The 26,660-nt window shown below is 41.8% G+C and overlaps 2 protein-coding genes across 3 annotated transcripts in view; both read left to right on the top strand.

Annotated features, from left to right (window-relative positions):
* LOC134578899 (metallothionein-like) overlaps positions 1-26,660 on the top strand; it is a 49,620-nt gene that overhangs the window by 16,496 nt on the left and 6,464 nt on the right. The window lies entirely within an intron of this gene.
* On the top strand, positions 4,387-16,821 carry LOC134578896 (F-box/LRR-repeat protein 8-like). 2 transcript variants are annotated; one of them, XM_063437981.1, is made up of 3 exons: positions 4,387-4,418; positions 9,833-10,013; positions 15,741-16,821. In XM_063437981.1, the coding sequence occupies exons 2-3, from the start codon at positions 9,862-9,864 to the stop codon at positions 16,726-16,728; spliced, it is 1,140 nt and encodes a 379-aa protein (XP_063294051.1). In that variant the 5' UTR covers positions 4,387-4,418; positions 9,833-9,861; the 3' UTR covers positions 16,729-16,821. The 2 variants fall into 2 exon arrangements, with proteins under 2 accessions (XP_063294051.1, XP_063294050.1); XM_063437980.1 differs by lacking the exon at positions 4,387-4,418 and adding an exon at positions 7,249-7,276.

Below are 26,660 nucleotides of genomic sequence, written 5' to 3'. Positions count from 1 at the left end.
CCCGACTACCCATCGGTCCCCGGCATGTCCGTGGCCTTCCTGCCCCCACAACCAAGCCGCGCTCTCCAGTAGGGGACAGCCGGACTCCCTGCCCTCGCCCTCTTGGACTGCAGCCCAACTCTGCACCCGGCAGTGCGTTGGATGCTTGCCGGCCCCCATTACTTTGGGTGCAGGGCAGTCCGTGGGGAGATCGCTAGGTAGCCCGGTCGAGACGCGGCGACCATCTTTGATCCTGCGTCTCGCGAGACTTCAGGGGCCTTCTTCCCTCACCATTGCCGGCGGCAATCTTTAATCTTGCGTCTTGTGAGATTATGGGCGGCCATCTTGCTACTCTCGTGCGCCTGGGCTGCCAGCTGAACCTTAGCCGCTCGCGTGACTCAGGCTGTGCTGACATGGATGTTGGATCACAGGGTTCTGAGGTACGGGTAAGTATTCTAAACTGTCCTATATTTACAGGTTTATGTTGTACCTTTGTGGTTTGAAGGTACTGGAACTCCTTAAAGGGATATCACCCTGGAACTCCTTAAATGACAGGCAGCGCTGGCGAGGGAGCACTGATTTGTGAGCTCTCTGCTCAGCTCCCTCCCGCGCCGCAGAATGATGCCGGGAGACGGAATATGATGTCATCAGATGCTTGTAGATTGGAGTTTTAAAACGTATCTACAGAAACATTTGAACGTACAGATGATAAATGCCAAGATGTGAATGAGGAGGTCAGATCTATTGTCCTGTTTATATGTTCTGCCCACATCAGGAGAAACGATCTGTATGGCCTTTCTGTTGACATAATTAACTAACATGGCAATGGAAGTATCCTTTTAGAATTCATATTGCCTCTACCAACTGGATACAACAACTTACTGGGAGTAAGTATCCATTATTAGTGTTGGCCACATGCCGGTTTTAGCTCAGGAACAGAGCTTCTGGATGGCAGTCGTCGGTAGTGGAGTCATAATAAGTCAAATGGTTTGACTACTTATAATAGAGGTCCCTGGGGTCTTCCTGGCACCATAGGTTCTACAGCTGCAGTAGTTATTGTGCTTGAAATGATCCTTTAACTGCAGTCACTTGTAACTTTTTGATGTTTATGTACCATTTCTCTGCTTCCATGCTGTCCGATCTCGAAGACCAAAGCTCCACGCCTTGATCACCTAAAATCCTGTGAGTTTCCAATAACCAATCATTGTTAGAAGATAGGGATTCATAGGGTATGAATTTGTTTTATTTGTGCACGTATATAATTTAGATGCTTTATTTGTGCCAGTTTAAAACAATTAGGAATTGGGTGCACATGCTGTATGGGGTGTGAGGAACAAAAAGTGTGCCTTTCAAATTATTTTAAATGTTGATTTTTAGTTTTGTGTTACATATATACTTGAGTGCAGATGCCCGTTACTGTCACATCATGCCATGTTCTGCGGAGATGTCTGGCTTTGGCTTCTGGTATCCAGTACTCTTTTTACATTTCTTGTTTGGTTTTTCTTGGTTTTTCTGGTTTTCTAGTCTATGTCTGGTTTTCTTTATGCTGGGTTTTTCTGGGTTCATTCCTGTAATCTGTCCCTGTGTCCAGGTTTCCTTTAAATGTTTGTTTTATGAAGACACGCCCACCGGGCGGTGAGGACCAGGCCTGGCAGGAAAACGAGAATGGAAGGAGCTCTGCATGGGTGGCAGTCTGGAAACCGGGTGGCGGTCCGGAAACCCAAGAGTGCCTGATGAGAAGTTGGGAGTCTACAGCGTGGAAGTGGATTATCAGGGCCTGGTGCAGGGTAACCACACGCCCTCTGGTGTTGAGCACCAGCATTTGCGCATCCACATACCAGAACCCTGATGCAGCAACAGTGGATCCCAGGAATTAGGAGCTTGATATGAAGACCTCCCAGGAACTGGATAGAGGGGCTCTGCAGCAGACATGTATCCAGTACAGAAACAAGGCAAGACTAGAACAGGCACCTTAGCTTACGGTACCTGAGGTTCCTAGTTGGTCTAGATGGCTTCTGAGATCTGACAAGATCAGGCACTTTCAGACTGGTATGGCTGTAGGCTTACGATAGGGCCATGGACCCCGCAGATTTAGGTCAGCAAATGGCTTCTCATGAGGCTAGATTTGTAGAGCAGGATCATCGTATGGATCAGATGGCTCAGGCCATCCAGACACTCTTATCTAGAACAGCTCCGGTACCTGTACCAGCTCCTCCTGCACCCCTGGTACCAGACACATCTACCATGCCTAATGCTTCTGCACATCTAACCCCTCCACCCAGGTATGGAGGGGATGCTAAGACATGCAGGGGATTCATTAATCAAGTGGAATTCCACTTTGAAATGTATCCACGTTCATTTCCCACTGATAGGTCTAAGGTTGGTTTCCTAATGCATCCTAAAAAGAGTACTGGATACCAGAAGCCAAGGCCAGACATCTCCACAGAACAGAGCAGGACAGTTACATAGTTACATAGCTGAAAAGAGACTTGCGTCCATCAAGTTCAGCCATCCTTTTGTTTTTTGCTGTTGATCCAAAAGAAGGCAAAAAAAAAACCAGTTTAAAGTACTTCCAATTTTGCAACAAGCTAGAAAAAAAATTCCTTCTTGACCCCAGAATGGCAATATAGTATAGAAGTAAAACAGGATAGCAAATGTGTATATATATATATATATATATTTTAGAAACCAGACAACTAAGGACACATGTTAATAATTGAAGATTATGCTAGCTTTAGTGTACTAATAATCTTAATTTTAATACTGACAGGAGGCGAGTATTTTGCATAATCTCTTTTTACTAACTCCATACAGCAGTAAAGAAACACAAAGAAAAAAAGAACCAATCACAAGAGAGTAGGATGTACATAATGCAAGGTGACCTCATAATTTCCTCTTACAGAAAGCGACATCAAGCGGAAGTAAATATATATCAAGTAAAAACGAATAATAACTCCAAAGTCCCACGTGTGAAGGAGCAAACTTCCAAGGAATTCTATACGAACGAAAAAAGAGATCGGATTGAGTCAAATCCAAAGGATAAAATTCCCCCAAAAGGTTCACACTAACCGCCAAATGTCTTCAAAGACGAATCATACTGAAAAAAGAATGTGAGACAGGTTTAGAAATAAAGTCATGAACATGTAAATCCAAGTAACATACCATATATCATCCCAAATGAGGATTCCAGATTAATGGAAGGACAATCATTAATATAAGCACCATCGTGGCAAAACTGCCTGAGCCCCTGATACCTACAAAAACAAACAAATAGAAAGGGTGGGCAGCGAAGCAGGGAGAGAAAATACTCGCCTCCTGTCATTATTAAAATTAAGATTATTAGTACACTAAAGCTAGCATAATCTTCAATTTTACAACATAACAGGAGGCTTCGTATTTTCCATTTTTAATGCTGAGAAAATAATATAGGACTAAATAAAAATCCTAAGGTGCGTCGAGAGATCCAGCACTTCCGCGTTGTGGAGAAGACCTCCCCGTTGAACGCCGTTGACGAGAAACTACATGAGACCAAGCCTGAAGGTCTGTCAGCAGTATGTCTAGTCCCCGAGGGGGACAGGAGAACGACCTCCCCATCCCATAAGCTGGAGGTGCATGTCATTGGGTAGTTGGCATCCCAGAGGATCCTAGTCCATAGGGAGTCCTTAGGTCAGGATGCGGGCTGTTGTTCCGTCCCAATCCTCAAATAAGGGATCAAGATACCATTCCGAACACCAAACAGGCCGGGAACGTCCAGATGGATGGGTAATGTCATCGCATCCCAGGGGTTCCAGAGACTCCCAAGAAGTCCCTAGCAGCCTGCGATAGTCCGCCGACCTGACAAGAACCGCCAAAACGGATCCAGGCCCCCAGGATCCCAATAGAAGATGTGAGTTCCCTTCAGGTCTGTGAGGAATAGTCGGGTATGAAAGTATAAGGAGGAGATCCTCACCAGTCAGAGCATTTCTATAACCTTGTAAGCATGGAAAGCATACGTCCCTCAGGGAGGTCCGGTCGGTCGGAGCGCGATCACCATCATGCATCGACTTATACTGTGACCAGTGAAAAACACCAAATCAGTCGGCCCCTATGATATGTATCTCCACCGGGAGACAGGTTGATCTGTGTTCTACGAAGAAGACAGGAACCGAAGGAGTCTTCATGTTGTCTGATAACAAGCGTGATTTTGTCCCTCCCGGTGGGTGGTATCCATGACCGTTTAATCTGTGGTCACCCGCAGTAGGGTGCAGCCTACCTAGCACTTCCTACCAGTCCATGGATAGTGAAATATAGCACCAAGAATTCTAGGTATGCACCTTAGAGGGTCACGGTAATGCCGTGGAGAACCATGTGGATATTCGCAAGGCATGGAGTTGCCTACGAGCTCTCTGAGCGTATCGTCCTCTACAAGCATGGAGGTTCCAGTCGGACCTCGGATGAATGTGGGTGTTGATGAGGTTTCGTTTTCCTTGATTGATCTGAATTAAACTGTCCAGGACGATAGTGTTTCGTCTCAGTCACCTGTATTCGTCATTGTTTTCAGTAGTTTATCGAGGCTCCTAACCAATAGATTGGGAAAAGGAGACGATGTTTCGGATGCGTCTCCGGGAACCTGTCGGGTCGTACTCCGAATCGTGGCCAAATAGAATAGACTGGTGCTCACCCAGTGCATAGAAGTTTCCATTGCACTCCTCTGCTTAGCAGCACTGTGCAGCGCATGTATAGTGGGGGCTCACCTAGGTGCACAGGGTATGAAACCTTAAGTGCTGGCCACCGCCCTGATAGAGAGTGTCAATCAGTTCTCCCCTTATTAAATTCCCTTGACACAGGAAATATACCTATAAGTAGGCGGCTAGGAAATCCGCCAGCAGCCTGAAAGGGAGTTTCCTACAGCTCCTCTAATAATTAATTCACCGTCATGACAGATATTCTGTGCTGAAACTGTGTCTAGCTGGGGACGAAGGTCCATTTCAAGCCGAATAGATTGGCGTATATCTAGTCGGTGATCAACTCAAGTGTGGGTCTTTAAGGAGGTCCAGGGTGGCATCCCTTTAAGGAGTTCAAGGGTGATATCCCTTTAAGGGTCCAGTACCTTCAAACCACAAGGGTACAACATAAACCTGTAAAGATAGGACAGTTTAGAATACTTACCCGTACCTGGATTCGAACCAGGAACCCTGTGATCCAACGTCCGTGTCAGAGCAGCCTGAGCGGCTAAGGTTCAGATGGCAGCCCATGTATATGTTACTTCTGAGCGCCGAAATCGTGGCAAGCGAGAGTAGCAAGATGGCCGCCAATAATCTCGCGTCTCGTGAGATTAAAGATGGCCGCCGGCAATGGTGAGGGAAGAAGGCCCCTGAAGTCTCGCGAGACGCGGGATCAAAGATGGTCGCCGCGTCTCGACCGGGCTACCTCGCGGTCTCCCCACGGACTGCCCTGCAATGGGTGCCGGCAAGTTAATACAAGTTTATGGGTGAAATCCCTTTAAACAGCTTATGTAAATGACCTAATTCAACATTAACATGCAACCCCAGTAAGAGCCAAAAAAAACTCAAGCCCCAGAGAAGTGAGAGCAAGGAGGGTAGAGGGCAGAAACCAAGAATAAGGTAGAAACACAATGAATAACATAGAAAAAACACAGCTCCACATAGTACAGAAGCACAGCAAGAACATACAGCAAAGTATATAAAAAAATATAATACAAAAACAACCTCAAAGGAGGCAATAGAAACAGAAAGTAATGGAGAAGAGTAATACTCTGACCTGTCTGCTTTGTGGAGCAGTAAAGAAAGAGGAAATGATGAGGTCACGTTGCATTATCTACATCCTACTCTCTTGTGATTGGTTCTTTTTTTCTATGTGTTTCTTTACTGCTGTATGGAGTTAGTAAAGAGAGATATGCAAAATACGAAGCCTCCTGTCATGTTGTAAAATTTAAGTGGTTACTTCAATTTATTGTGTTCACTAACACTAATATACATTTGTGTTAGTTTCTGATGATTCCAAGCTACGTAACTCATTGGGAACCCATAAATACTGTGCTTTTCTTTGTGGATGAATCACCATTGAGTGAACTAGTATCTCATTTATAGACATATATATTGCAATCACATACAAATATAAAATAAGTATGCAATTTTTCCAAGAGCAAAAGTTATTTTGAACTAGAATCATAACTTAGAGATCGGTATATTATTAAATGATAGGTGGCATGGTAAAAATTAAATGGGAGCATTCACATCTCAGGATTTTAAACATTATGTTAACGTATCCCCTATATTTAACAAATACGTATTTTTGAGGTGTGAAAAATAAATTGAAATGTGGAAATAAACAGCCGCCGCCAGGCTAACAACGTATTTGCCTGGGCATTTGGGGGCGGCAATTTTTGCCGCCCCCTGGAAAGTGCCACCCAAGGCAAATGCCTTGTTTGCCTCGCGGCAAATACGTCCCTGGCTCCGTCCCCTCAGACTGTACAGTGATCAGTGCATGTCTCCACCCCTCAATATGAACACAATTATCTACGCTGGCCCCACCCCCTCAATGAACAGGATGCTGATTGGCCAGGGTGGCGTTTGGTTCCGCCCCTGGCCCGTCTCCTAGGTCATCGGAATTGACAATCTCAGCCAATCCAATGGTTTCCTATAGGAAAGCATTGTGATTGGCTGAGATAATCACTTCTGATCAGGTTAGCCAAGGAGACAGATCAGGGGCAGAGCCAGCACCAGTAGACTGGAATAAAGTTAATATTTTACTATATTTAGAGAGGAAGGGGGTGGGGGGGGCGAGATAGTGTTTTTAACACACTTTAGGGTCAGGAATACGTGTTTGTGTTCCTGACCCTATAGTGTTTCTTTAATTTTGTTTAGTTTAGAATTTAGTTTGCTAGAATTCAGAGTTTAGTGAATAACCCATGTATTACAATAAATCTGTATACTTTAAAACTCTCCTGTAGTTCTGCAGAATGTATAATGGTCACGGATATATCTAGTCAAAGTTTATGTACCTCCCCATCAATCACAAATGCAGCATCCTACAATACAAAAACAGCCAAAGTAAAAAAAAAACAAAAAAACAGAATCTATAACAGAGTAAACACAGAACACCCCGGATAAAGCACTCACTAAGTATTGGCCGCTCTGCTGCTGCCAGATCCCACAAGGCAGAAATGTCTTTGGATTCCAAGCTGCAGTCCAGCATTTAAAAGGCTCAGGTCACATGACACCTGATAGCCAATCCATGTGTGTGGGAGGGTAGAATATCTTGGTTTCAGGAAGATATTGCTGATACTTGTATCGTGGTAAGTATAGAAGGGAGTGTATAGGGTATAATTTGACACCATATGGAACAGTATAGATTACATCCATATTTTATGATCCGTTACATGCTACGCCTACATGCCTCAATTCTGAAGTATGAGATAAGTAGAACATAAACAGGGATTTATTCACTAAACAGTAAGTTGACAAGAGCTGAAATGATTATTACACAATAGCAGAGTTAGAAAAATAATTCTCTGCCTCTGCAATGTTAACCTACATTATGAAACTCTGGTATCAGCTCACGGTTTAGTAAATAAACCCCTAGGGAAGCAATGGATAGATAACCTTGGCACACATGGTGCTTGCTTTTCTTGTGCTGTTTAATCAAATGGTAGTAAACTGGGGGAAAACATGTAAAAAAAAATAGGCAATAGAATAAATAAATCTCCAACTCAGAGCTACACTTGAAAGCCTTACTCCTAAATAGTGCAAAATAGTTACATTGTATTTTGCCTATGATTTATGTTAATGTTTTTGGTTGCTTCTTTTATGCACACACGGCTCTAAGGTAGCATAAACTGGATTGTATTACCAGCTGTAATATTATGACATACTGGATTGTATGTTAAAGGGATTCTATAGTGCCAGGAAAACAAAGTAGTTTCCCTGGCAGTATAGAATCCTACAGTGCCCCCTTCCTTCGTGCCCCCCCTCCTGCAGTGCTGAAGGGGTAAAAACCCTTTCAGTCAATTACATGAATCCAGCGCCAATTTCCCTCGGCGCTGGATCAGGCTACGCCCACGCTCATCCACGCCGGCGGGGGAGACCTAATGTGCCATGCTCGCATTAGGATTTCCCCATTGGAAAGCATTATTCAATGCTTTCCTATGGGGAAACATCTGACGCTGGAGATTCTCATGCAGAGCGTGAGGACGTCTAGCGTCAGAAAACAGACCAAAGGTCTGTTTCAAACCAGAAAGCCCTTTTGTAGCTGTCTGGTAGACAGTCACTAGAGGTGGAGTTAACCCTGGATAGTAATTATTGCAGTTTCTCAATAACCGCAGTAATTACTATTGCAGGGTTAAGGGACGAGATATTGCACATTGCATCCAGACCACTTTAATGAGCTGAAGTGGTCTGGGTGCCTACATAAATACATAAATAAAAATAAAGCAAATTTCCAACACAGATGTAGTCACAGCTTAGGTATCTTAGCCCAAATTTTGCTATTTGGCTTTCAGTTTAATATGACCTGACCAGGATACTAGAACTGATACCATAACAAGGTTTTTTTTTTGCCTTCATTAGTTCCCAAAAAAATCTACTCAGTTTATGTTCAAGACACAGTGCAATACAATGGGGGAACTGGGTAAAGTGTAGTTCTAGGGTAAAGTTCTAAAAGAAGAGTGGTCGCTATTGAAACCAATAGTATTTTCCAAGGGCTTTACTTTTAAAACTTTTCCCCCAGAATTAGTTTTTATACTGCACATTACAATTCAGCAGCTGATCAATAATGTTTATTTATGGCCGGTACCAAAACAATCACAGTCCTTATTTCTGATGTTATGGTTTTAAAACCAGGTCTAAACAGCAATCTCATTGATGGTCTTGCATTGATGAGCTCAACAGGGTTGAAACAAAAACTAAAACAAGTAAACAAACAAATAATTAAAAAAAAACATTGAGAAGAAGCAGTGGTGGAACTAAAGTAGAGAGGGCCCTGGCGCAATCATTTTTGTTGGGTTCCCTACAGCACAAGGGTGGCCAAAGGTAGATCCCCATTTGTCATAAAACTCCCCCAATGCTTTGCCAGGTGGGGATCTACATGTGCCAATCCTCATAGGGTTGTAATTGTGAGTAGTGTTTGTGTCTGACTGTAAGTATGTTTTTGTACAGTTTGTGTAGTGTTGGCATTGGAATGCAGCTGTGTGTTTGTATGTACTGTTGCTATTTGAAAGCATTGGTGTACTTGTGTGTAGTGTTAGTATACAGAGTTGGTGTTTGCAGGCGTATGTTTGTATGAAGTGTTGGCATTTATCGGGTGGCTCCACCCGATGGGCTCCCCTCAGCTTGTAGGCCCCGGTGAAGATGCACCAGCGGTAGCTCCTACGCTGAGAATGAGATAAGAAGGATACAATACAGATGTTTTAAGCAATGCTCATATTGGGCACAAAAAACAAAAGGCTATTATCAAAAATGTATCGTTATTTATACATCTTCAACATAGACTACAGTGCAGTATAGTTGAATAAGCCACATGCAATTAATTGAAATAAAACAAGTTTGCCTTTTGACATAGTAGTTTTGAGGTGGAGTCCTGCCCAGGGGTGCTTACAGTCTAAAGATTTGTATTTATTTCTCCAGTAACAGTTAAGCAGGAAGATGCAGCCATTGTAATAATTCTATAAACAGGTGTTCAACATTGCAGCAACACCTTTCATTTACAAGTACAAAGTCGATTGAACTATAAAACCGGCCTGTACGGTATCTCCTCCCACACATTACTTACCAAAGGCATGACGACAGCTCTATTCCTGATTGTAAAGCTCACCTATTTCTGGATTCTAAATATTCTGTTCTAACCGCTCATACAGGGTCAGTTTGCTGCCGCGGAGAAAATACAATGTCTACACAGTGGGAGGACATGCCTCAAGAAATCCTTGCACAAATCTTTTACTACCTACCTCTAGGAGACAGACGGACAGTATCCCATGTGTGCCAGTCCTGGGCATGTGGAGTGGCATCTCCCACAGTTTGGTACTACACAGAAATTAGGTATGTATTATCTTTGTTCCTCAACACTGTAATAGTTATAACTTGGGGCCATTCAAAGCAAGCCATGAGCTGAAAGGACTGGATGTCCCACTCCCTGGTCACTGGCCATCTCCACATATAACACTACCCTCACCTCTGTCTTGAACGCTGCAGCCCCACTCCAAACATGCACCTTGAGGAGGACATGCCCCCAACCGTGGCATACTAAATTAACACGCTACCTGCAAAGATGCTCCTGTTGTGCTGAATTCTCCTGGAGGAAGTCTCGCACCCTATCAGACTTTCTTCATTATAGATTCATATTGTGTTCATACAGCGCAGCCCTTGCCCTCTCCAAACAGTCATACCTCTCCTCTCTCATTAGTTCATGCTCTGCAATCCCAGGCATCTCTTTGGCACATTTAACTCTCTTCTTTGCCCTGCTGTCGCCACCCCTCAAACTAACCTTACAGCCGAGAGCTTTGCATGCCACTTTACCGACAAGATTGAACAGCTAAGAAAAGAATTCTCCCCACCTTGCTGTTCTCTTTCTCAACCACACGTAGATCATACCTTTCCTACCCTTCAGACTTTCTTCCCAGCTACTGAAGAGGTGGCTGCGCTTCTCCTTTCCTTTCCTTTCGCCCCAACACTTGCCCGCTTGATCCTGTCCTATTTCACCTTATCAGATCTCTCTCCCCTTGTCTTGTGCCTTCCTTAACACACATCTTCAATGCTACTGTAGTACCTTTCCTGAAAAAAAACGAACTAACTATTGTCCCATATCTCTGCTCACTTTTTCCTCAAAGCTTCTGGAAAGATTTGTCTTTACTCGTATGTCTCACTTTCTCAATTCCAACTCTCTCCTTGGCCCTCTTCAATCTGGCTTCCGCCCCCTCCTTTTATCAAAGTTACTAATGACCTAATCACAGCTAAATCCAAAGGCCGCTACTCCATACTAATACTTCTTGACCTCTCTGCTTCCATTGACACCGTGAATCTCAAATCACTCGGTCTCTGTCCTTTATTTTCCTCCTATCTCTCCCAATGCTCATTCAGTGTCTCCTTTTTTAATTATACCTCCTCCATTCATCCTGTTTCTGTTGGAGTCCCCCAAGGCTCTGTCCTTGGTCCCCTTTTATTTTCTCTTTATACTGCCTCTCTTGGCAAACTGATTACCTCTTTGGATTCCACTACCACCTGTACGCTGATGACACCCAGCTATATCTCTTCTCCCCAGACCTCTCTCCTGCCGTCCTGCAACCTGTCACTGCTTGCCTTTCCTTCATCTCTGATTGGATGTCCTTGCGCTTTCTAAAACGTAATCTCTCTAAAACTGAACTCCTTGTCTTTCCCCCTCCTAATACTGATCCTCCTCTCTCGCTCTCCCTTCAAGTTAGTGATATCCACATAAGTCCATCCCTGCAAGCATGCTGTCTTGGTGTCATACTTGACTCTGGCCTTACCTTTGAGCCTCACATCCAGCATGTTCCCAAATCCTGTAAATTCAATCTGAAAAAACACAGCCCGCATCTGGCCCTTTCTTACGCAAGATGGTACCAAAGAGCTTGTCCATGCTCTAGTAATTTCCTGCATGGATTATTGTAACCCTCCCCTAATTGAACTTCCCAAATGTATTGCCCCGCTACAGGCTGTAATGAATGCTGCCACCAGACTGATTTTCCTCTCTAGTCGGTCCTCTCACACCTCACCCCTCTGTCAGTCCTTACATTGGCTTCCTGTATCCTATAGGAGTCAATTCAAAATGCTAACCCATACATATAAAGCACTGAACAATTCTAGCCCCTCATATCTCTTCACAGATCCATAGGTATGCCCCTTCTTAGTCTCTCTGCTCTGCCAGTGACCACCTCCTGTCCGCTACTTGCACCCGTATGGCCAACTCGCTTGCAGGACTTCTCGCGGGTGGCTCCCTTCCTATGAAATAGCTTGCCTACCGCCATCAGACTCTCCCCTAGTCTTCAATCATTTCAGAAGTGCCTTAAAACCCATCTTTTTAGGAAAGCGTATGGCCTCCCAGAGTAACCTCTACCTCACATACCTGTCTCTTCCTCTCTCCTAAATGTCAGCACTCTACTCTCTCTACTCTCTACAGCTCTGCTTCACTCCCACCCTATTTTGATTGCAATTCCCTGTCCTATTGTGTTTTGCACCACACCTCCTATAGACTTTAAGCTTGTTTGAGCAGGGTCCTCTTCAACCTATCGTTCCTGTAAGTTTTCTTGTAACTGTCCTATTTATAGCTAAATCCCCCCTCTTATAATATTGTAAAGCGCTACGGAATGTTGGCGCTATATAAATGGGAATAACAATAATAAATGATAATAACAATACAAAGTAATTTATTTTAATTTATTCTCACTACTATTGTGCTGGGTTTACTTGTCTTGTAGTTTGTCTGTTTTGGTTGCTTTGGTTTATTCTTCCCCTGTAAAGAAGGTTCACTTAGTCCATTCACTTAAATGCATTTCACAGCTTCAACTCTTATTTTACAAACTCTTTATTTATTTATTTGTTTATACAGGGATTGTGTTGTTTTTTTTGTTTGTTTTTAAGACCTTAAAAAGCTGGTCTTATAAAAAAAAAAAAAAAAACTGTGATGATGTGTATGTAACATTTGTAGTTCTATATAACCCTAGATTTGCTTAACATTTTAACATTGAATCTTTAAAGGCTAGTTTGTTATAAGGTATTATGCATGTCATGGTTCTTAAGGGGTTAAACAGGAGCTCTTTACTTTTTAAACATTACTGCTGTAGTGACATATGTACGTTTTGCCTGACAATCCTTTTCTTCAGAGTTATTATCATGTTACAAGTGAAATATTTATTTGTTCATTGATGACCCATAGAGACAGGTATTCAGATTTGTTGTACACATTCTTTTTTCGCACATAGCTAGGCAAATTGCTGACATTTATTGCAAGAATGAACCCAGGAAACTACACTAATCTCTGTTAACCCAACAAAAATCTTCTTATGCAACCTTTTTTAAACATGTATGTACGTAGTGGGGAATCGCGATGCAGCCTAGAACAAAATCTAACCCCATTAAACCCCCCCAATAACGACAGACCACTTAGTATGGATGAAACAGGCCACAGCATTTATTATCACAACTAAATTACTGCATAACACATCCATAACTTTATTTATTAAATCTCTTCTTTTCTGTAACCAAAACATTAGACATAAATAAGCATAAATTAACATATATACATATATAACTCCACCCATAGTGTTATACAGTGACCCAACCGTCCTTGCCAATAAAAACATGGAGTGGTTCCTAATCACCACTCCCTCTCACCTCCCCCCTCGTCATAAAAATCCTTCCAATGCCTGCCATCAGCCGACCTTATCCACGCTCGATGGGCACGAGACCTCAGGCAACCTAAAGTTAAACCTTTAGAGCAGGGGAGGTTTGAGACCTTAAAAAACTTGTTCATCTCATTCCATCTACTTAAACGTAACCTCAAACTCAATTGGCAAGGACATACCCCCGGCTAGCTGCGACAAAATATCGTAGAGGGTGGGCGGGAGGGAAGCTGTTTGCTGGCCCGAATCCCAAGTGGCACTGAGGTAAGACCTCCCCCACACTGTCTTACACAGAACATAATCACACCCACAGATTCTTCACAACCAATCCCATGCATCTATCCCCACACTCCTACATGTGCCCTTGTCCGCTTAGCTGCGCTATCTCCCCAGGGCCTTTACGTGTATTTTTCCTCATCAGTATAAATATACGCAAACAAAAGGAGGTTTGCATTTCTGTAATATGACATAAGAGTTTCTGGATAAGCAACAGGGGTGCAAGTGGTGTCCACAGTCATTTATTGTAGCACTAGCAGAATATCGGCTTACGAAAGATATACACAGTAATCTAGGTTGGAAAAAGGCACAAGTGCATCAAATTCAACCTTTTTTTTTTATGCCTTTGATCCAAAAAAAGGCAACAAAAATATTGAAGAGTTGACCGATTATGCAAGAAAAAGGAGGGGAAAAAAATATTTTTGACTCCATAATGACAATTCGATTTCTCCTTGCATCATCAACCTGTTCACATACATCACAATATATCCGTGAATGTTCTAGGGGCAATGTAAACACTGTATTTTCTATGAAAAGGCAGTGTTTGCATGGAAATGCCTGAAGGCAATGATTATACTCACCAGAATAATAACATTAAGCTGTAGTTGTTCTGGTGACTATAGTGTCCCTTTAATAAGCTTTCTACATGATTCAGTACTATTAGAAAAACGTTCCAAATGATTTACCTCCAGAAGTCACCATTAAAGACTATGGGAGTCTTTGAAGAAAAATCATATAGAATAATTCGGAAAAACGTATTAAATCGAGGACTTGCTAGCAGCTGACATATTTACCCTCCGCAGCTTTCAGGATCAGGGATACTGCCTGACAACTGAGGCAGTCCCTCGGCAGCCAATCCTGCCCATCCGTGTCATGTGATCACAATGATACCACAATCACATGACTCAGATTGACATAATTGACAGATTGGCTGCAGGGGGACTGCCTGTGTGGTCAGTCAGTTTCACAACATATAATTAGTAAAATAACTTAATTATGTTAAAACAATAACTAAATATATATATATATATAAAATGTAACTAAGTGTATTAGTTTTACACAATTATATGACTTTATTATATATTGAGGGACCTACCTGACAACCCAGGCGGAAACTCCTCATAATTTAATTTGCAAGTCCTATTTTTGACCCAGTAACTTTCTAAAATCTCATAAAACCTGTAAATGGGGGGTACTGTTGTACTTGTGAGGCTTCGCTGAACACAAATATGAAATGTATAGTGACGATTAAATCATCGGTGAAAGTGCAGTTTTTGTGGGAAAAATGCAAAAAAAAAATAAACACTAACTTTGCCCAGTGTCTGTGACTAAGTAGCTACTAAAAATTTTGAATACCCTGTGTTGTCTACTTTTGCAAATGGTATGCCATGATGGGAGTAATTTGACCCAATAACTTTCCAAGACAACATAAAAGAGTACAATCATGCGAGGCATCATTGTACTCCTCGGACATCACAGCATTCAAATATGTGTTTTACTGCATTAAAAGCTAACAATATTATGGCATCCACAGTTAAATTGCCATGCAGAACTTGGAAAATAGCAAAAATGTCTTAATTTCTCACACTTTTTAAATATTTTAGTTATATTAAATTGTGTTCCATATATAAATATGAGTTATGAAATGCAAGCCCTATTTCTCCTACACATAATTATATACAAGTGTGGGTGCACTTAATATGAAAGAGGTAAATTGGTGTTTAACAGACATATAGCTCAAATTCTAGGTTTTGTTTTGGTCACAATTGCCTCTGTCCTTCAAGGGTAATGTATGAGTGACTTGTGGGTCCTTTTTTGCAAAATATATGATTCTGAATTTATCTGTATTTAATCTCATCTGCCACTTTCCTTCCCAGTCCCTTAATTTATCCAAATCACTCTGTAGAGAAGTTAGATCAAGTTCAGACTGCATTGTTTTTTCTAGTTTTGTGTTATCTGCAAACAATTTATTATAATTTTACTTTATGTACCAGCTGGCTAATTGTTCTTTAACAAAATCACTCCGTAAGAATGAAAGTAATTAAATACATAAGTAAAAAAGTAAACAAAATTTATAAGGATACAATGAATGCAAAAACTAACAGAGCTCCTGTCCCTTTCTTTTTGGTTATAGTTTCGGATCAGAAGAAGAGTTACTAACACTTGACGGATTGGAGCACTTTCTGGTCCAGATAAAACAAATAAAAATAGTTTTTGACCAATCCAAAGAAGCAAATCGCAATAGTGTATCAGAAATTCTAGATTGTCTGGCCAAAGAGAAAAACAAACTGAAAAGCCTGACTATTGTGTGCTGTGGAGAAAACCCCTTGTTTTATTCTGGGCAGGAGGTTTTGGAAAGCATCATGAACCTTTGTCGTAAGGAGAGTCATGGTGACCTCCAAAACATTGATCTACGAAAGCTCCCTTTTACTTTTAGTGATGGCTTTGTAAGACTTATTGCTACAGGGAACCCAAATCTACGTAGTTTGCACATAAACAATGGTACTTTGGTTTGCAAAATAACCCCTGAAACTTTGAAAGCAGTTTTAGAGTTCTGCCCCAAACTCACTGTCCTAGGCACCTTTTGTTCCAGTCTGTCTGAAGATGTTTTCTGTGAACTTATGAAACCATGCAGACCACCACTTATGTGCCTGGACATCTTGTGTAAAAGGCTGGACAAATATACACATTCCATATCTGATGACGCATGGGGTGAGCTTTGTCTACATCATCCCACACTTCGTGTGGACCTAGAATTTGATCACACTATCCCTGCTTGGAAAATCCGTCGAACCTTACAACCAAATATTCCTGTGTCAACCTTACAATTTAATGCCTGCAATGAAATGATGAATCACATTAGATTTGTCACCAATCACTACTGGCGCACTCTAAATAAGCTAGTTATACGCACCATCTCATCCAGTGATCTAGACTCTGCTCTTATTGATTTGGCTACAAAATGTGGTGTATTGGAAGAAATTCATTGCTACTGTTTAGTGGGAACTCAAGTGATTCAAGCTTTCCTAAAACACTGTCCCCGCTTGAAAAAATATACTCTTAAAATCATCAAAGAAAAACACCCATGGAAAGCAACATGGACCCAGCCATCTACAGACTAATTAAAAATGCACTTATGCTCCAAGTATGGATACAAAATATTTATTACAAAGTGACAAATGCACTTTCATCTATGCACTCTAAATCTAAAAGAACGAATGCACTTTCATCTATGCACACTAAATATTGTTCCACATTTCATGTACTTATGGGGAAAATGCAGTAGATGTAAATCTCAAGGCACTGGTTCTTAAGCCCCAAGTTGGGACTAAAATTGGTCCCCAGGTGATTAATGCATCCTCAACTGATTTACAATAGCATCACTGCCTCACACTGTGTGACGGAAAGGCTCTGGAGACAAATTCAAAGTTTTTATTTTATATAATTTGTTTTATATTTATATCTTTTATTACAGCTAATTTTATATTTGAAGCATGGTTAATGACATGAGCTTAGTTTTGGTTATTAACACAACTAATGTTAAGAACCACTGCGTTAAGGTTTCAAATTCTGACTATTTGTTCTTCACAGGACTAATCATCTTCATAAAGATATTTGCATGTAAAACTTGTAAAGGTATTATGAGTTTCTAATTCAAAGGATAATATATTGTGGTTGTCTTCAGGGTTTACGGTTCAGAACACTGGTCCAAGCACTTTTGTATTTTCTGCCTGACAACTTTTGAAATTGGGTGGATATCAAGACTACATCCAAAAAGATGTAAAAAGATGCTACATCCAAAAAGATGCTGCTTCACAATAGCCTGAGATGTTTAGTGGAATAATAGTCTGAGCTACTGAATATATTTTCAGACATGGCATTGGTTTTCAGAATAGTCCATAATCAATTTCCAACACTTCAGAAGATTTAGTTATATACTCTTTTAATCAGTACTGGTGAGTTTCCTAAACAACAGAACCTAAGTGAATCTTGTCGACTAGTTTTAGAATCATAAATAGAGTTAGAGTTATGCTATAATTTAACAAGTTCAAGAAATCTTCAATGAAAGTGGAAATAGGGAAGGTTTACATCTGTTTATAATAGGATAGTCAACACATTTCTGAAATGCATACTTTGCAATTAAAGGGACACTATAGGCAACCAGACCACTTCATCATATTGAAGAGGTCTAGATGCAGTGTCCCAGTCCCCAAAACCCTGAAATCTAAAATATAGCAGTTTTAGAGCAACTCCATTGTTTATGTTAAAGGTCTAAAGGGATAAGACTCCCTCTAGTGGCTGTCTATCAGCTGTTAAATCTACCAGACAGCCACTAGAGGTGCTTCCTGCTGTTTCACAGAGTTTGACTGCGTGAAACGACACTGGACGTCCTCATGCTTTGTAGGACAAAACTCCATAGGCAAGCACTGAGTCAATGCTTTCCTATGGGAAAGGTATAATGCGCATGCGGCACTCACAACGCATGCGCATTAGGATCCTGGATTGCTCTGACTTCAGTGAAGGAGCAACCCAATCCAGTGCCGAGGGACATTGTCGATGAACAGGTAAGTGTTTAAAGGGTTTTTTACCCTTTACATGGTTGGGAAGAGACAGAGGGAGGGCCTCAGGGGAAGAGAGACACTATATTGTAAGGAATAAAAATACTATAGCGTTCCTTTAATTTTCAAAGGAAGTCTTCCACATAAACCAAAAACATCTATAATAAATGTCACGTTGAGATTTGACAAGTAATACTTAAAGTACAAAATGCTGTCCCTGGAATATACAATTTTTAACTCCATATCAAAACTCGTTTTCCTGGTACTATAGTTTCCCCCTTTGTCAAAGCCCACCCCTGTGTTAATAACCCCTTCTGCCACTTACCTGGGTCCAGCACTTATGTCCCTTGGGGCTGCCTCAGTTCTGCCCATTCAGCAACGGGTCGCGCTCGCATGAGTATTTCCCCATAGGAAAGCATTATTCAATGTTTTCTTATGGGGATTCTGGTGATGCTGGAAGTCCTCATGCATAGTATAAAGACATGCAGCGTCATTTAGGCGACCAAAAGTCGCCTTCGAGCCCGGAAGTCCCTCTGGTGACTGTCTGATAGACAGCCACTAGAGGAGGAGTTAACCCTAGCAGGTAAATATTGCAGTTTATAAAAACTGCAATATTTACCACTTAAGGGTTAAGGGTAATGAGACATTGCACCCAGACCACTTCAATGAGCTGAAGTGGTCTGGGTGCCTACATTATCCCTTTAATAGTCCCACAAAAACTGGGTCTATTACGAAACCTTAGCTAATATAATGACAGAAAACCCCCAAAATATATATCTTGATATATACAATTAGTTATGCATCACATATTCTAGTTTGTCCACTAGGCTGTTGACGCACTTTCCAATGCGTTAAAGTGTGATAACACAGTAATAAAAAAATACAAGGATGCCAATAAAATACGTTTACAATAAAAAATATCTCCTGTGACTTCCCTTTGTTTGTAGAGCCCAGAAATGTCTGCTCTTTCACAGTTCATCATTATCTACCAGTTGTTTTCAATGTGGATATTCCATAAAGGTATTCTCTTCTCTCTCATCGATCCCTCTACATTAGTCCCCCTCTTTACCATGTTCTTTTCTATATCTGGCTCACATCACCAGCTCTCAGTTTTGTTTACTTTTCCTTTCCTGTCTGACCCTATTATCTATCTCAGTGTTCCTTATGTCATGCTCTTCACCAAACGCTATTCCCATTCTACATCAGTCTGCCTTGGCCACGCACTGCTTTTTCCCTTTGTACTCCATATGAGAAGCATGCAAAACAGAACTGGCTCACATATCAATTAAAGAGTTCTCACCTGGTGCCAAATAATCTGGAGAGCCACCTTTACATCACAGATAAAAATAAAATAAAGGACCAAGCACTCTAAAATAGAGAGGTGGGCTTGTCAAAGGCCCATTTTTGGAATTAAAATGTTGTTACTCTGATTTAGATTTGTACTCTCAATATAGATATAGGAGTCCATTTCTGCCTCTTAATATAATTCACTTCCTACCATTTCTATTCCTATTGCCTCGTCTCCTCTATAAGGTTATTACTTATTCCACTATTCCAAATAAGATTCCTTCCTTCCCCGTCAATATTGGTTGCCCCAACTATGCACACAAGCATATTATTGATATTATTCAACTGGCCACTGTGTTGTAGACACCCCAACATCAGTGAAGCGGGAAACTATTGTATTGAGGTAAAAGAGGCGGAATTGTGTCACTTGTGTGGTCCAGAAAAGAGGTTGGTTAGAATAGACAGGTCAGGCTATTTTGCAGCCACCTGCCAATTACCCAGACAGGTCCATTTTTGTCCTCTCTGCGTGGTACTTGTGTCCTGAGCATAGCGCAAGCATGTCTAATAATGTGCTTGTGCTAGGCTTTCTGAGGACAGTTTCCTGGAATCCCCAAAAGTGAGATACCAGGGAGCACATTCAGGACAGGACCCTGAAAATAGGGACTGTCCCACTGAAATCGGGGCTGTTGGAAGGACCTGGTGTGGTTCTGTACTTGGTAGCCTTATAATTATGCACTAAATTTCACTGATCAGTGTAGCTGTACGCAGCAACATAAGAGTGAAATTTTTCTTTGTGAATACATTATAAATTCACACATTTGCTAGCACAATACAGAGATGATATTTTATGGTACATAAAGTGTTACCACATAATTTTTGTAAACCTGATGTGGCCCATAGCCACATAATCTTGTCCCAACTTCTGCAAAACCGTCCCCTGTCTTGCAGCAGTGTACTTTCATCCTAGCTGCTGACGATGGGTGAGGGTTTTTCCGATGTACGTGCATTCTCTGACTATGAGCATACAGCCAGAATGTGTGGGTGGCTTTACTCTGGTCTGTTAATCAGCAGTCCTGTCCTGCTACCAGTGAAAGTTTCTAGAGAGAAGAAATCTACAGTGTGTGTGTATAGATATCAACAAAGTGGGACACTAATTACAGGGTTGCGAGTGGGGGAGTGACCAGAGGCAGGCTGCTCTGAGACATTTTGTGACCCACTAATAATTTCTGCAATTAAAATGTAATTTAGCCTATTTACACAGGCTGATTTCTAAACACATTTATTGTAAATGAAAAACACATTAATGTGATATACACTCAGATACATTAACAATATAGAGGTCTTGGAACCAGTGGCGGATCTGGGGGGGAAATCTCCTTTTAGGACCATCAGTCCCATGCCGCTCGGCCACACTACCATCAGGGTAGGAAGGCAGAACATCACTTTATTTTAAATTGTTAAACAGGGATGAACAGACATGTAGTTGTAACCAGACAAGTTGGACACACAGGAACAGAGGGGCTGAGGGCCCTGCTCAATGATCTTACATGCTAGAGGGAGTGGGGTAAAGTGACACAAAAGGTAAGGATAGTATTAGACTAAGGACAGTTGCAAGAGAGGAACCAGTCGGGAGCTATTAACAGTTTAATTGAAAAGTGGGTTTTTAATGATTTTTTGAAGAATTGGAGACTGGGTGAGCATCTAACGGAGGAGGGAAGTGAGTTCCACAGGAACGGTGCAGCCCTCGAAAAGTCTTGAAGCGGAGCATCAGAGGTGGCAGTACTGACAGAAGATAGACGTAAATCTTCAGCAGAGTATAAGGGCCTAGACGGGACATACTTGTGTATTAGTGAGGATAGATAGGTGGGAGCAGCATTATGTAGCGATTTGAAAGCAAGAACCAGAATTTTAAATTGAGCCCTATATCTTACAGGAAGCCAATGTACGGACTGACAGAAGGGTTAGGCGTGGGAGGTGCAGGCGGACCGGAAGATGAGCCTCACTGCCACATTCATTATGGACTGTAACCGCGCAAGTTGGGAGCACGTAAGACCACTGAGAAGCGGATTACAGTAGTCAAGGCGAGAAAGGACAATGGAATGGACCAGCACCTTAGTCGCATCTGGAGTTAAGTAGGGTCGGATGCGCGCAATGTTTTTGAGATGGAAGTGGCAGGATTTGGCGATAGACTGAACATGAGGCGTAAAGGAGAGGTCGGAGTCAAAGAGAACACCTAGGCAGCGAGCCTGCGTGGTGGAGCTGATGGTAGCACCGTTGACTTGGAGGAAGACAGACACAGGAGTAGCAACACTTGAGGGAGGAAAGACTAGAATGCCAGTTTTGGTCAAGTTGAGTTTAAGGAAGTTGTCAGCCATCCAGTTAGAAATAGCAGAGATGTAGTCAGGGACAGGGAGAGATCAGGAGAGGACAGATAGATTTGCGTGTCATCCGCATAGAAATGATATTGGAAGCCAAAGGAGCTAATGAGTTTATCAGGGGAGGCAGTATAGATAGAGAACAGTATGGGACCAAGGACTGAACCTTGGGGGACACCAACATAGAGGAGTTGGGGAGAAGAAGCAGAGTCGGAGAAAGAAACACTGAAAGAGCGCAATATCTTACCGATATTGCGGAGGATGAGAAGACGCTGTTGATGATCAACAGTATCAAAAGCTGCAGACAGGTCAAGGAGAATTAGGATAGAGTAGTGACCACGAGATTTTGCAGCGAGTAGATCATTGGATACTTTGGTCAGTGCTGTTTCCACAGAGTGCTTAGTGCGGAAACAAGACTGAAGCTGGTCTAGCAGAGAGTTAGACTTGAGGAAATCTGTCAATCTTGCATACACAACTCTTTCAAGGATCTTGGATGCAAAAGGCACTAGCGAGATAGGACGGTAGTTGGATGGGGAGTTAGGGTCAAGGTTGGGGTTCTTTAGAATTGGGGTTACAGTTGCATGTTTGAAGGGCGATGGAAATATGCCAGAGAAGAGAGAGAGAGATTGAGAATTTTAGTGAGCGGTGAGAAGAAGACAGAATACGGATGGGTTGAGAGGGAATTGGATCTAGGAAGCAGGTGGTGGGGCGGGAGGACTGGAGCAGAGCAGAAACCTCTTCCAATGTAGCGGGTGCGAATGAACATAGAACAGCAGAGGGAGTGAGGTTAGGGGAAGTATTGTAAGGGGAAGAAAAAAGATGAGAGATCTCTTCCCTGATTGTAGAGATCTTGTCAGTGAAGTGAGTTGCAAAGTCAGAGGCGGTCAAGTTAGTAGGTGGAGGAGGAACAATAGGGCGTAGAAGAGAGAAATATGGGAAATAGTCATTTGGGTTCGCTGGAGACTGTGGTTATGAGGGTATTGAAGTAATTTACTTTTGCAGAGGAAAGAGCAAAGCTGTATGAGCGCAGCATAAATTTATAGTGGAGAAAGTCAGACGCACAGTGAGACTTTCTCCAACAGCGTTCAGCAGTTCTGGAGCATTTTTAGAGTATCGAGTCAGCTGGATGTGCCAGGGTTGTTGTTGGGGGCGCCTGCTGCCTTTAAATGTAGGAGGTGCCATGATGCCTAGTTGAGAGGAGAGGGTGGAATTGTAGAAGGAGGTTGCAGTTCTAGGTGAGGTTTGAGATGGGTAAAAGGAGAGTTTTGAGATTAGTGGAGAAATGCTCTAGGTCAAGACACTGGAGGTTTCTGTGAGATTGATGTTCAGACAGTAGTGTCAATTGGGTCTTAGGTATGCCGATGTCAAAATTCAGCAGATGGTGGTCAGATAGAGGAAAAGGAATATTGGAAAGATTAGAGGAGGTACATAGATTGGTGAAGGCGAGATCAAGAGTGTTTCCTGCTGTATGGGTTGCTAAATTGGACCATTGCGTGAGGCCAAAGGAGGAGGTTACAGAGAGCAGACGAGAGGCATCAATGCAATTGGGGTTGTTGAATGGGATATCGAAATCCCCAAGTATAAGAGAAGGAGTGCTAGATGAGAGGAAGTGGGGAAGCCAGGAAGAAAAGTGCTCAATAATTTGTCTAGGATACCTGGGGGTTGGGGGGGTGGGGGTGGTGGAGAGGGGGGGGGGTGTCGGTAGATGATAGCAATTATTAAAGGAGTGGGTTTAAATAGGCGGACAGTGTGAACTTCAAAAGAAGAAAAGGATTGGGCAGGTGGAGTTATGATTGGTTGAAAGGTACATTGAGGGGAAAGAAGGATGCCTACACCACCTCATTTACAGTTGAGTCTGGAAGGGTGAGAGAATTGTAGCCCACCAAAACATAAAGAGGCAGGAGTAGCGCTATCAGAGGGGGACAGCCAGGTCTCTTTAAGTGCAAGTAGTGTGTTTGAGATGAAAAAGTCATGTATGGCTGTTGATTTTAAATTACTGAAGATGGAGCGGGCGTTCTAGAGTGCACACTGAATGTTGGTGATGAGGTTTGTGGGGTTCTTGTTTTCTTAGTGTGTGTAGAGAAGGTGAAGGGAAAGATTGGGAGAGACATCACCAGCTGCTAGAAGCAGGAGGAGAGAAAGTGACAGGAGATGTGAATGGGTTTTGTATGCATGGGGTCTAGGATGAGATTGATTGTGGGAAGGAGTGAGAGAGTAGAAAATGTGTATATGTAAACGTGGATGGGGGGATGAGTGAAGTGGGCATATATGGAAAGAGGGAAAGATTGTGTGTGTGTTATGTAGAAAGTTGAAGGTGTGGGTGGGTATATGAGAAAAGGGATAGAAGTGGGGGTGGGGGGGGATGTGTACAGAAGGACAGAAAGTGGGGGAGAAAATCTGGATAAAAGGATACTAGGTGAGTATGGATAAAGGGACACCCCTGTAGAATGGGACAATATGGAAAGAGGTACAGAGTAATGCAGGATAGTAGGTAAATTATGTGATATAATACTTTTACTGCTGTAGAACTCTGTTATGTTCATATACAGTAAGTATTATATTAATGTGTCCTGCAGAAATGCCAACACACAGAGGGTCTTTACTAAATTCGGATTTCTAGTAAATTGAAAGCAGAATTGCAAAATTAAGGCTAAAATACCCAATCCAATGTGTGGCTTAAATTTGCAATTCACGCTTTAATTTGCAGTAATAAATTATATATAATAGAGAGAGAATAGACAAAAGGGTGCACTCGTAGGTCTTTTTCAATAAATGTTTAATTTTGCATATCATATATGTGTCCTAGATCGGCATTTCTACTCATTTGGGTTTTTCTCAAGATGTTGATATGCAACTGAATTAAACACAGTTATTGAAAATAAAGTCCCACAAGTGCACCCTTTCGTCTATTGAACATATATCAACTTGGGTTTGCACCAAGTCAAGGTGAAATTGTACACTGGAAGGGAATATATATATATATATATATATATATATATATATATATATATGTGTGTGTGTGTGTGTGTATGTGTGTGTGCATGTAATGTAGAGAGTACAAGTGTCTGTGTGCATTTAGTGTAGAGAGTACAGTACATGTGTCTATGTGCATGTAATGTAGAGAGTACCTGTGTCTGCATGCATGTAAAGTAGAGAGTACCTGTGTCTGCATGCATGTAATGTAGAGTGTCTGTGTCTATGAACATGTAATGATGAGAGTAACTGTGTCTGCATTCATGTAATGTAGAGAGTACCTGTGTCTGCATGCATGTAATGTAGAGAGTACCTGTGTCTGCATGCATGTAATGTAGAGTGTCTGTGTCTATGTGCATGTAATGTAGAGTGTCTGTGTCTATGTGCATGTAATGTAGAGAGTGCCTGTGTATGTGTGCTTCCAACCTAGAAAGACTTTGTACATCATCTGTTTGGATCTGTAAGTATGCAAGCGTACTGGAGAGAGTTTGTTTGTGTACACGGATGCAGTGTGTGTAAGAGAAACTATGTGTATTTAATGGAGATAGCAGGCATTTTTGTGCGTGTGTGCAAAAGAGAGGGACTGTTTGTCTTTGTGTGTAGTCATGAAAGAGTGTAGGTGTTCACTCACTAAACATCAAATTGCAGAAAATCCAATTGATGAATTTTTCCAAATTAGCACTTTTAGCCTAACGTTACATATTATTTATGATCACAACTATTTGATGTTTAACACTGCTGTCAGTTCATGCAAAAAATGGTTTATCACTGCGGCTCGTCTCCTTGTTCCGGAAGCAGAAATTGGTGATCACGGTGTGTCCAGCACTGGATACTCAGAGTTGAAGAAATTTCTTATGAACCCTAGGTAGTTTATTAGTTTTGCCTCCCTTTAATTCTTTATATAGGGGTATTTAATAGGGGCAAACAGATTCATGGTTCTAGAGGCCCTGCCTAAATCCTTGGGCCTTACACAAGTGGAGCAAGTGAGGATTATACATTTTATTCTAATGCATGCTTTCACTATATGATAAGGGTTTAAGAAATTTGAGTACCGGAGGCAGAATTAAAGAATCAGAATGGACTCCTAGAATTGGTGCGGAGTGCTGACTGAGTGAGCTGTGTGAATGAGCTAAGAACGAGTGCAGTGACAGAGCTGAATCTTTTGCACACGTCCCTTAGAGATGTCACAATGCAGCCAGACGTCTCCTAGTGACTCATATTCCTGAATGGGCCGTGCTCACAAAGAAACCACCAACTGAGCTGAGTGAAACACTGACCTGGGCTGGGTATTCCTCTAACTTAGACAGCTGAATGGATGGACGGGACATTCTACACCTGACCAACCAAGACTGGATTATATAACAGTGATTTATGGGTCACTTGAAATCTTATGGCTCAATTAAATAAAATAAATATATATAAATGATGATATACACACAAAAAAACCCACTTGTGCCGGGCTGACAAATCACAGTAACCTTAAAATTCTTTAATGACCAAAGATATTTTCTGCGATCATCACAGTCTGGCCCCTAAATGTCTTATTAAATTATTGCATGTTTATTCCATTCTAAGAGGCAATGTGGGAGTTATATGGCACGTGTGACAACATTTACTTGAATGTGAGTGAAGGGGGTGAATAATGTGGCAATGAGAGACCAATGAAGTGCTAAGTATGAGAAGATTATGGAATAAGAAAAAGAAGTGATGTTAAAATAATTATTGCGTTAAATACCTAAATATGATACATTAAAAACCGTATCAAACCAAAATAATTTTCATAAACATATAGGGTAAAAACAAATCTAACATATCATAGTGTATCATACATAACAAATACATGGGATGTATTTTGTAAAC

This window comes from Pelobates fuscus, chromosome 12, assembly GCF_036172605.1.
Source record: "Pelobates fuscus isolate aPelFus1 chromosome 12, aPelFus1.pri, whole genome shotgun sequence".
NCBI lineage: Eukaryota > Metazoa > Chordata > Amphibia > Anura > Pelobatidae > Pelobates > Pelobates fuscus.
The sequence above is the reverse complement of the archived record's forward strand: the minus strand, read 5'-3'. Positions and strand labels throughout refer to the sequence as shown.

Coding starts and splice junctions, on each gene's coding strand:
- LOC134578896 (XM_063437981.1), top strand. CDS start 9,862: ATGTCTACACAGTGGGAGGACATGCCTCAAGAAATCCTTGCACAAATC. Junction 10,014..15,740: donor TGGTACTACACAGAAATTAG/GTATGTATTATC, acceptor TTTTGGTTATAG/TTTCGGATCAGAAGAAGAGT.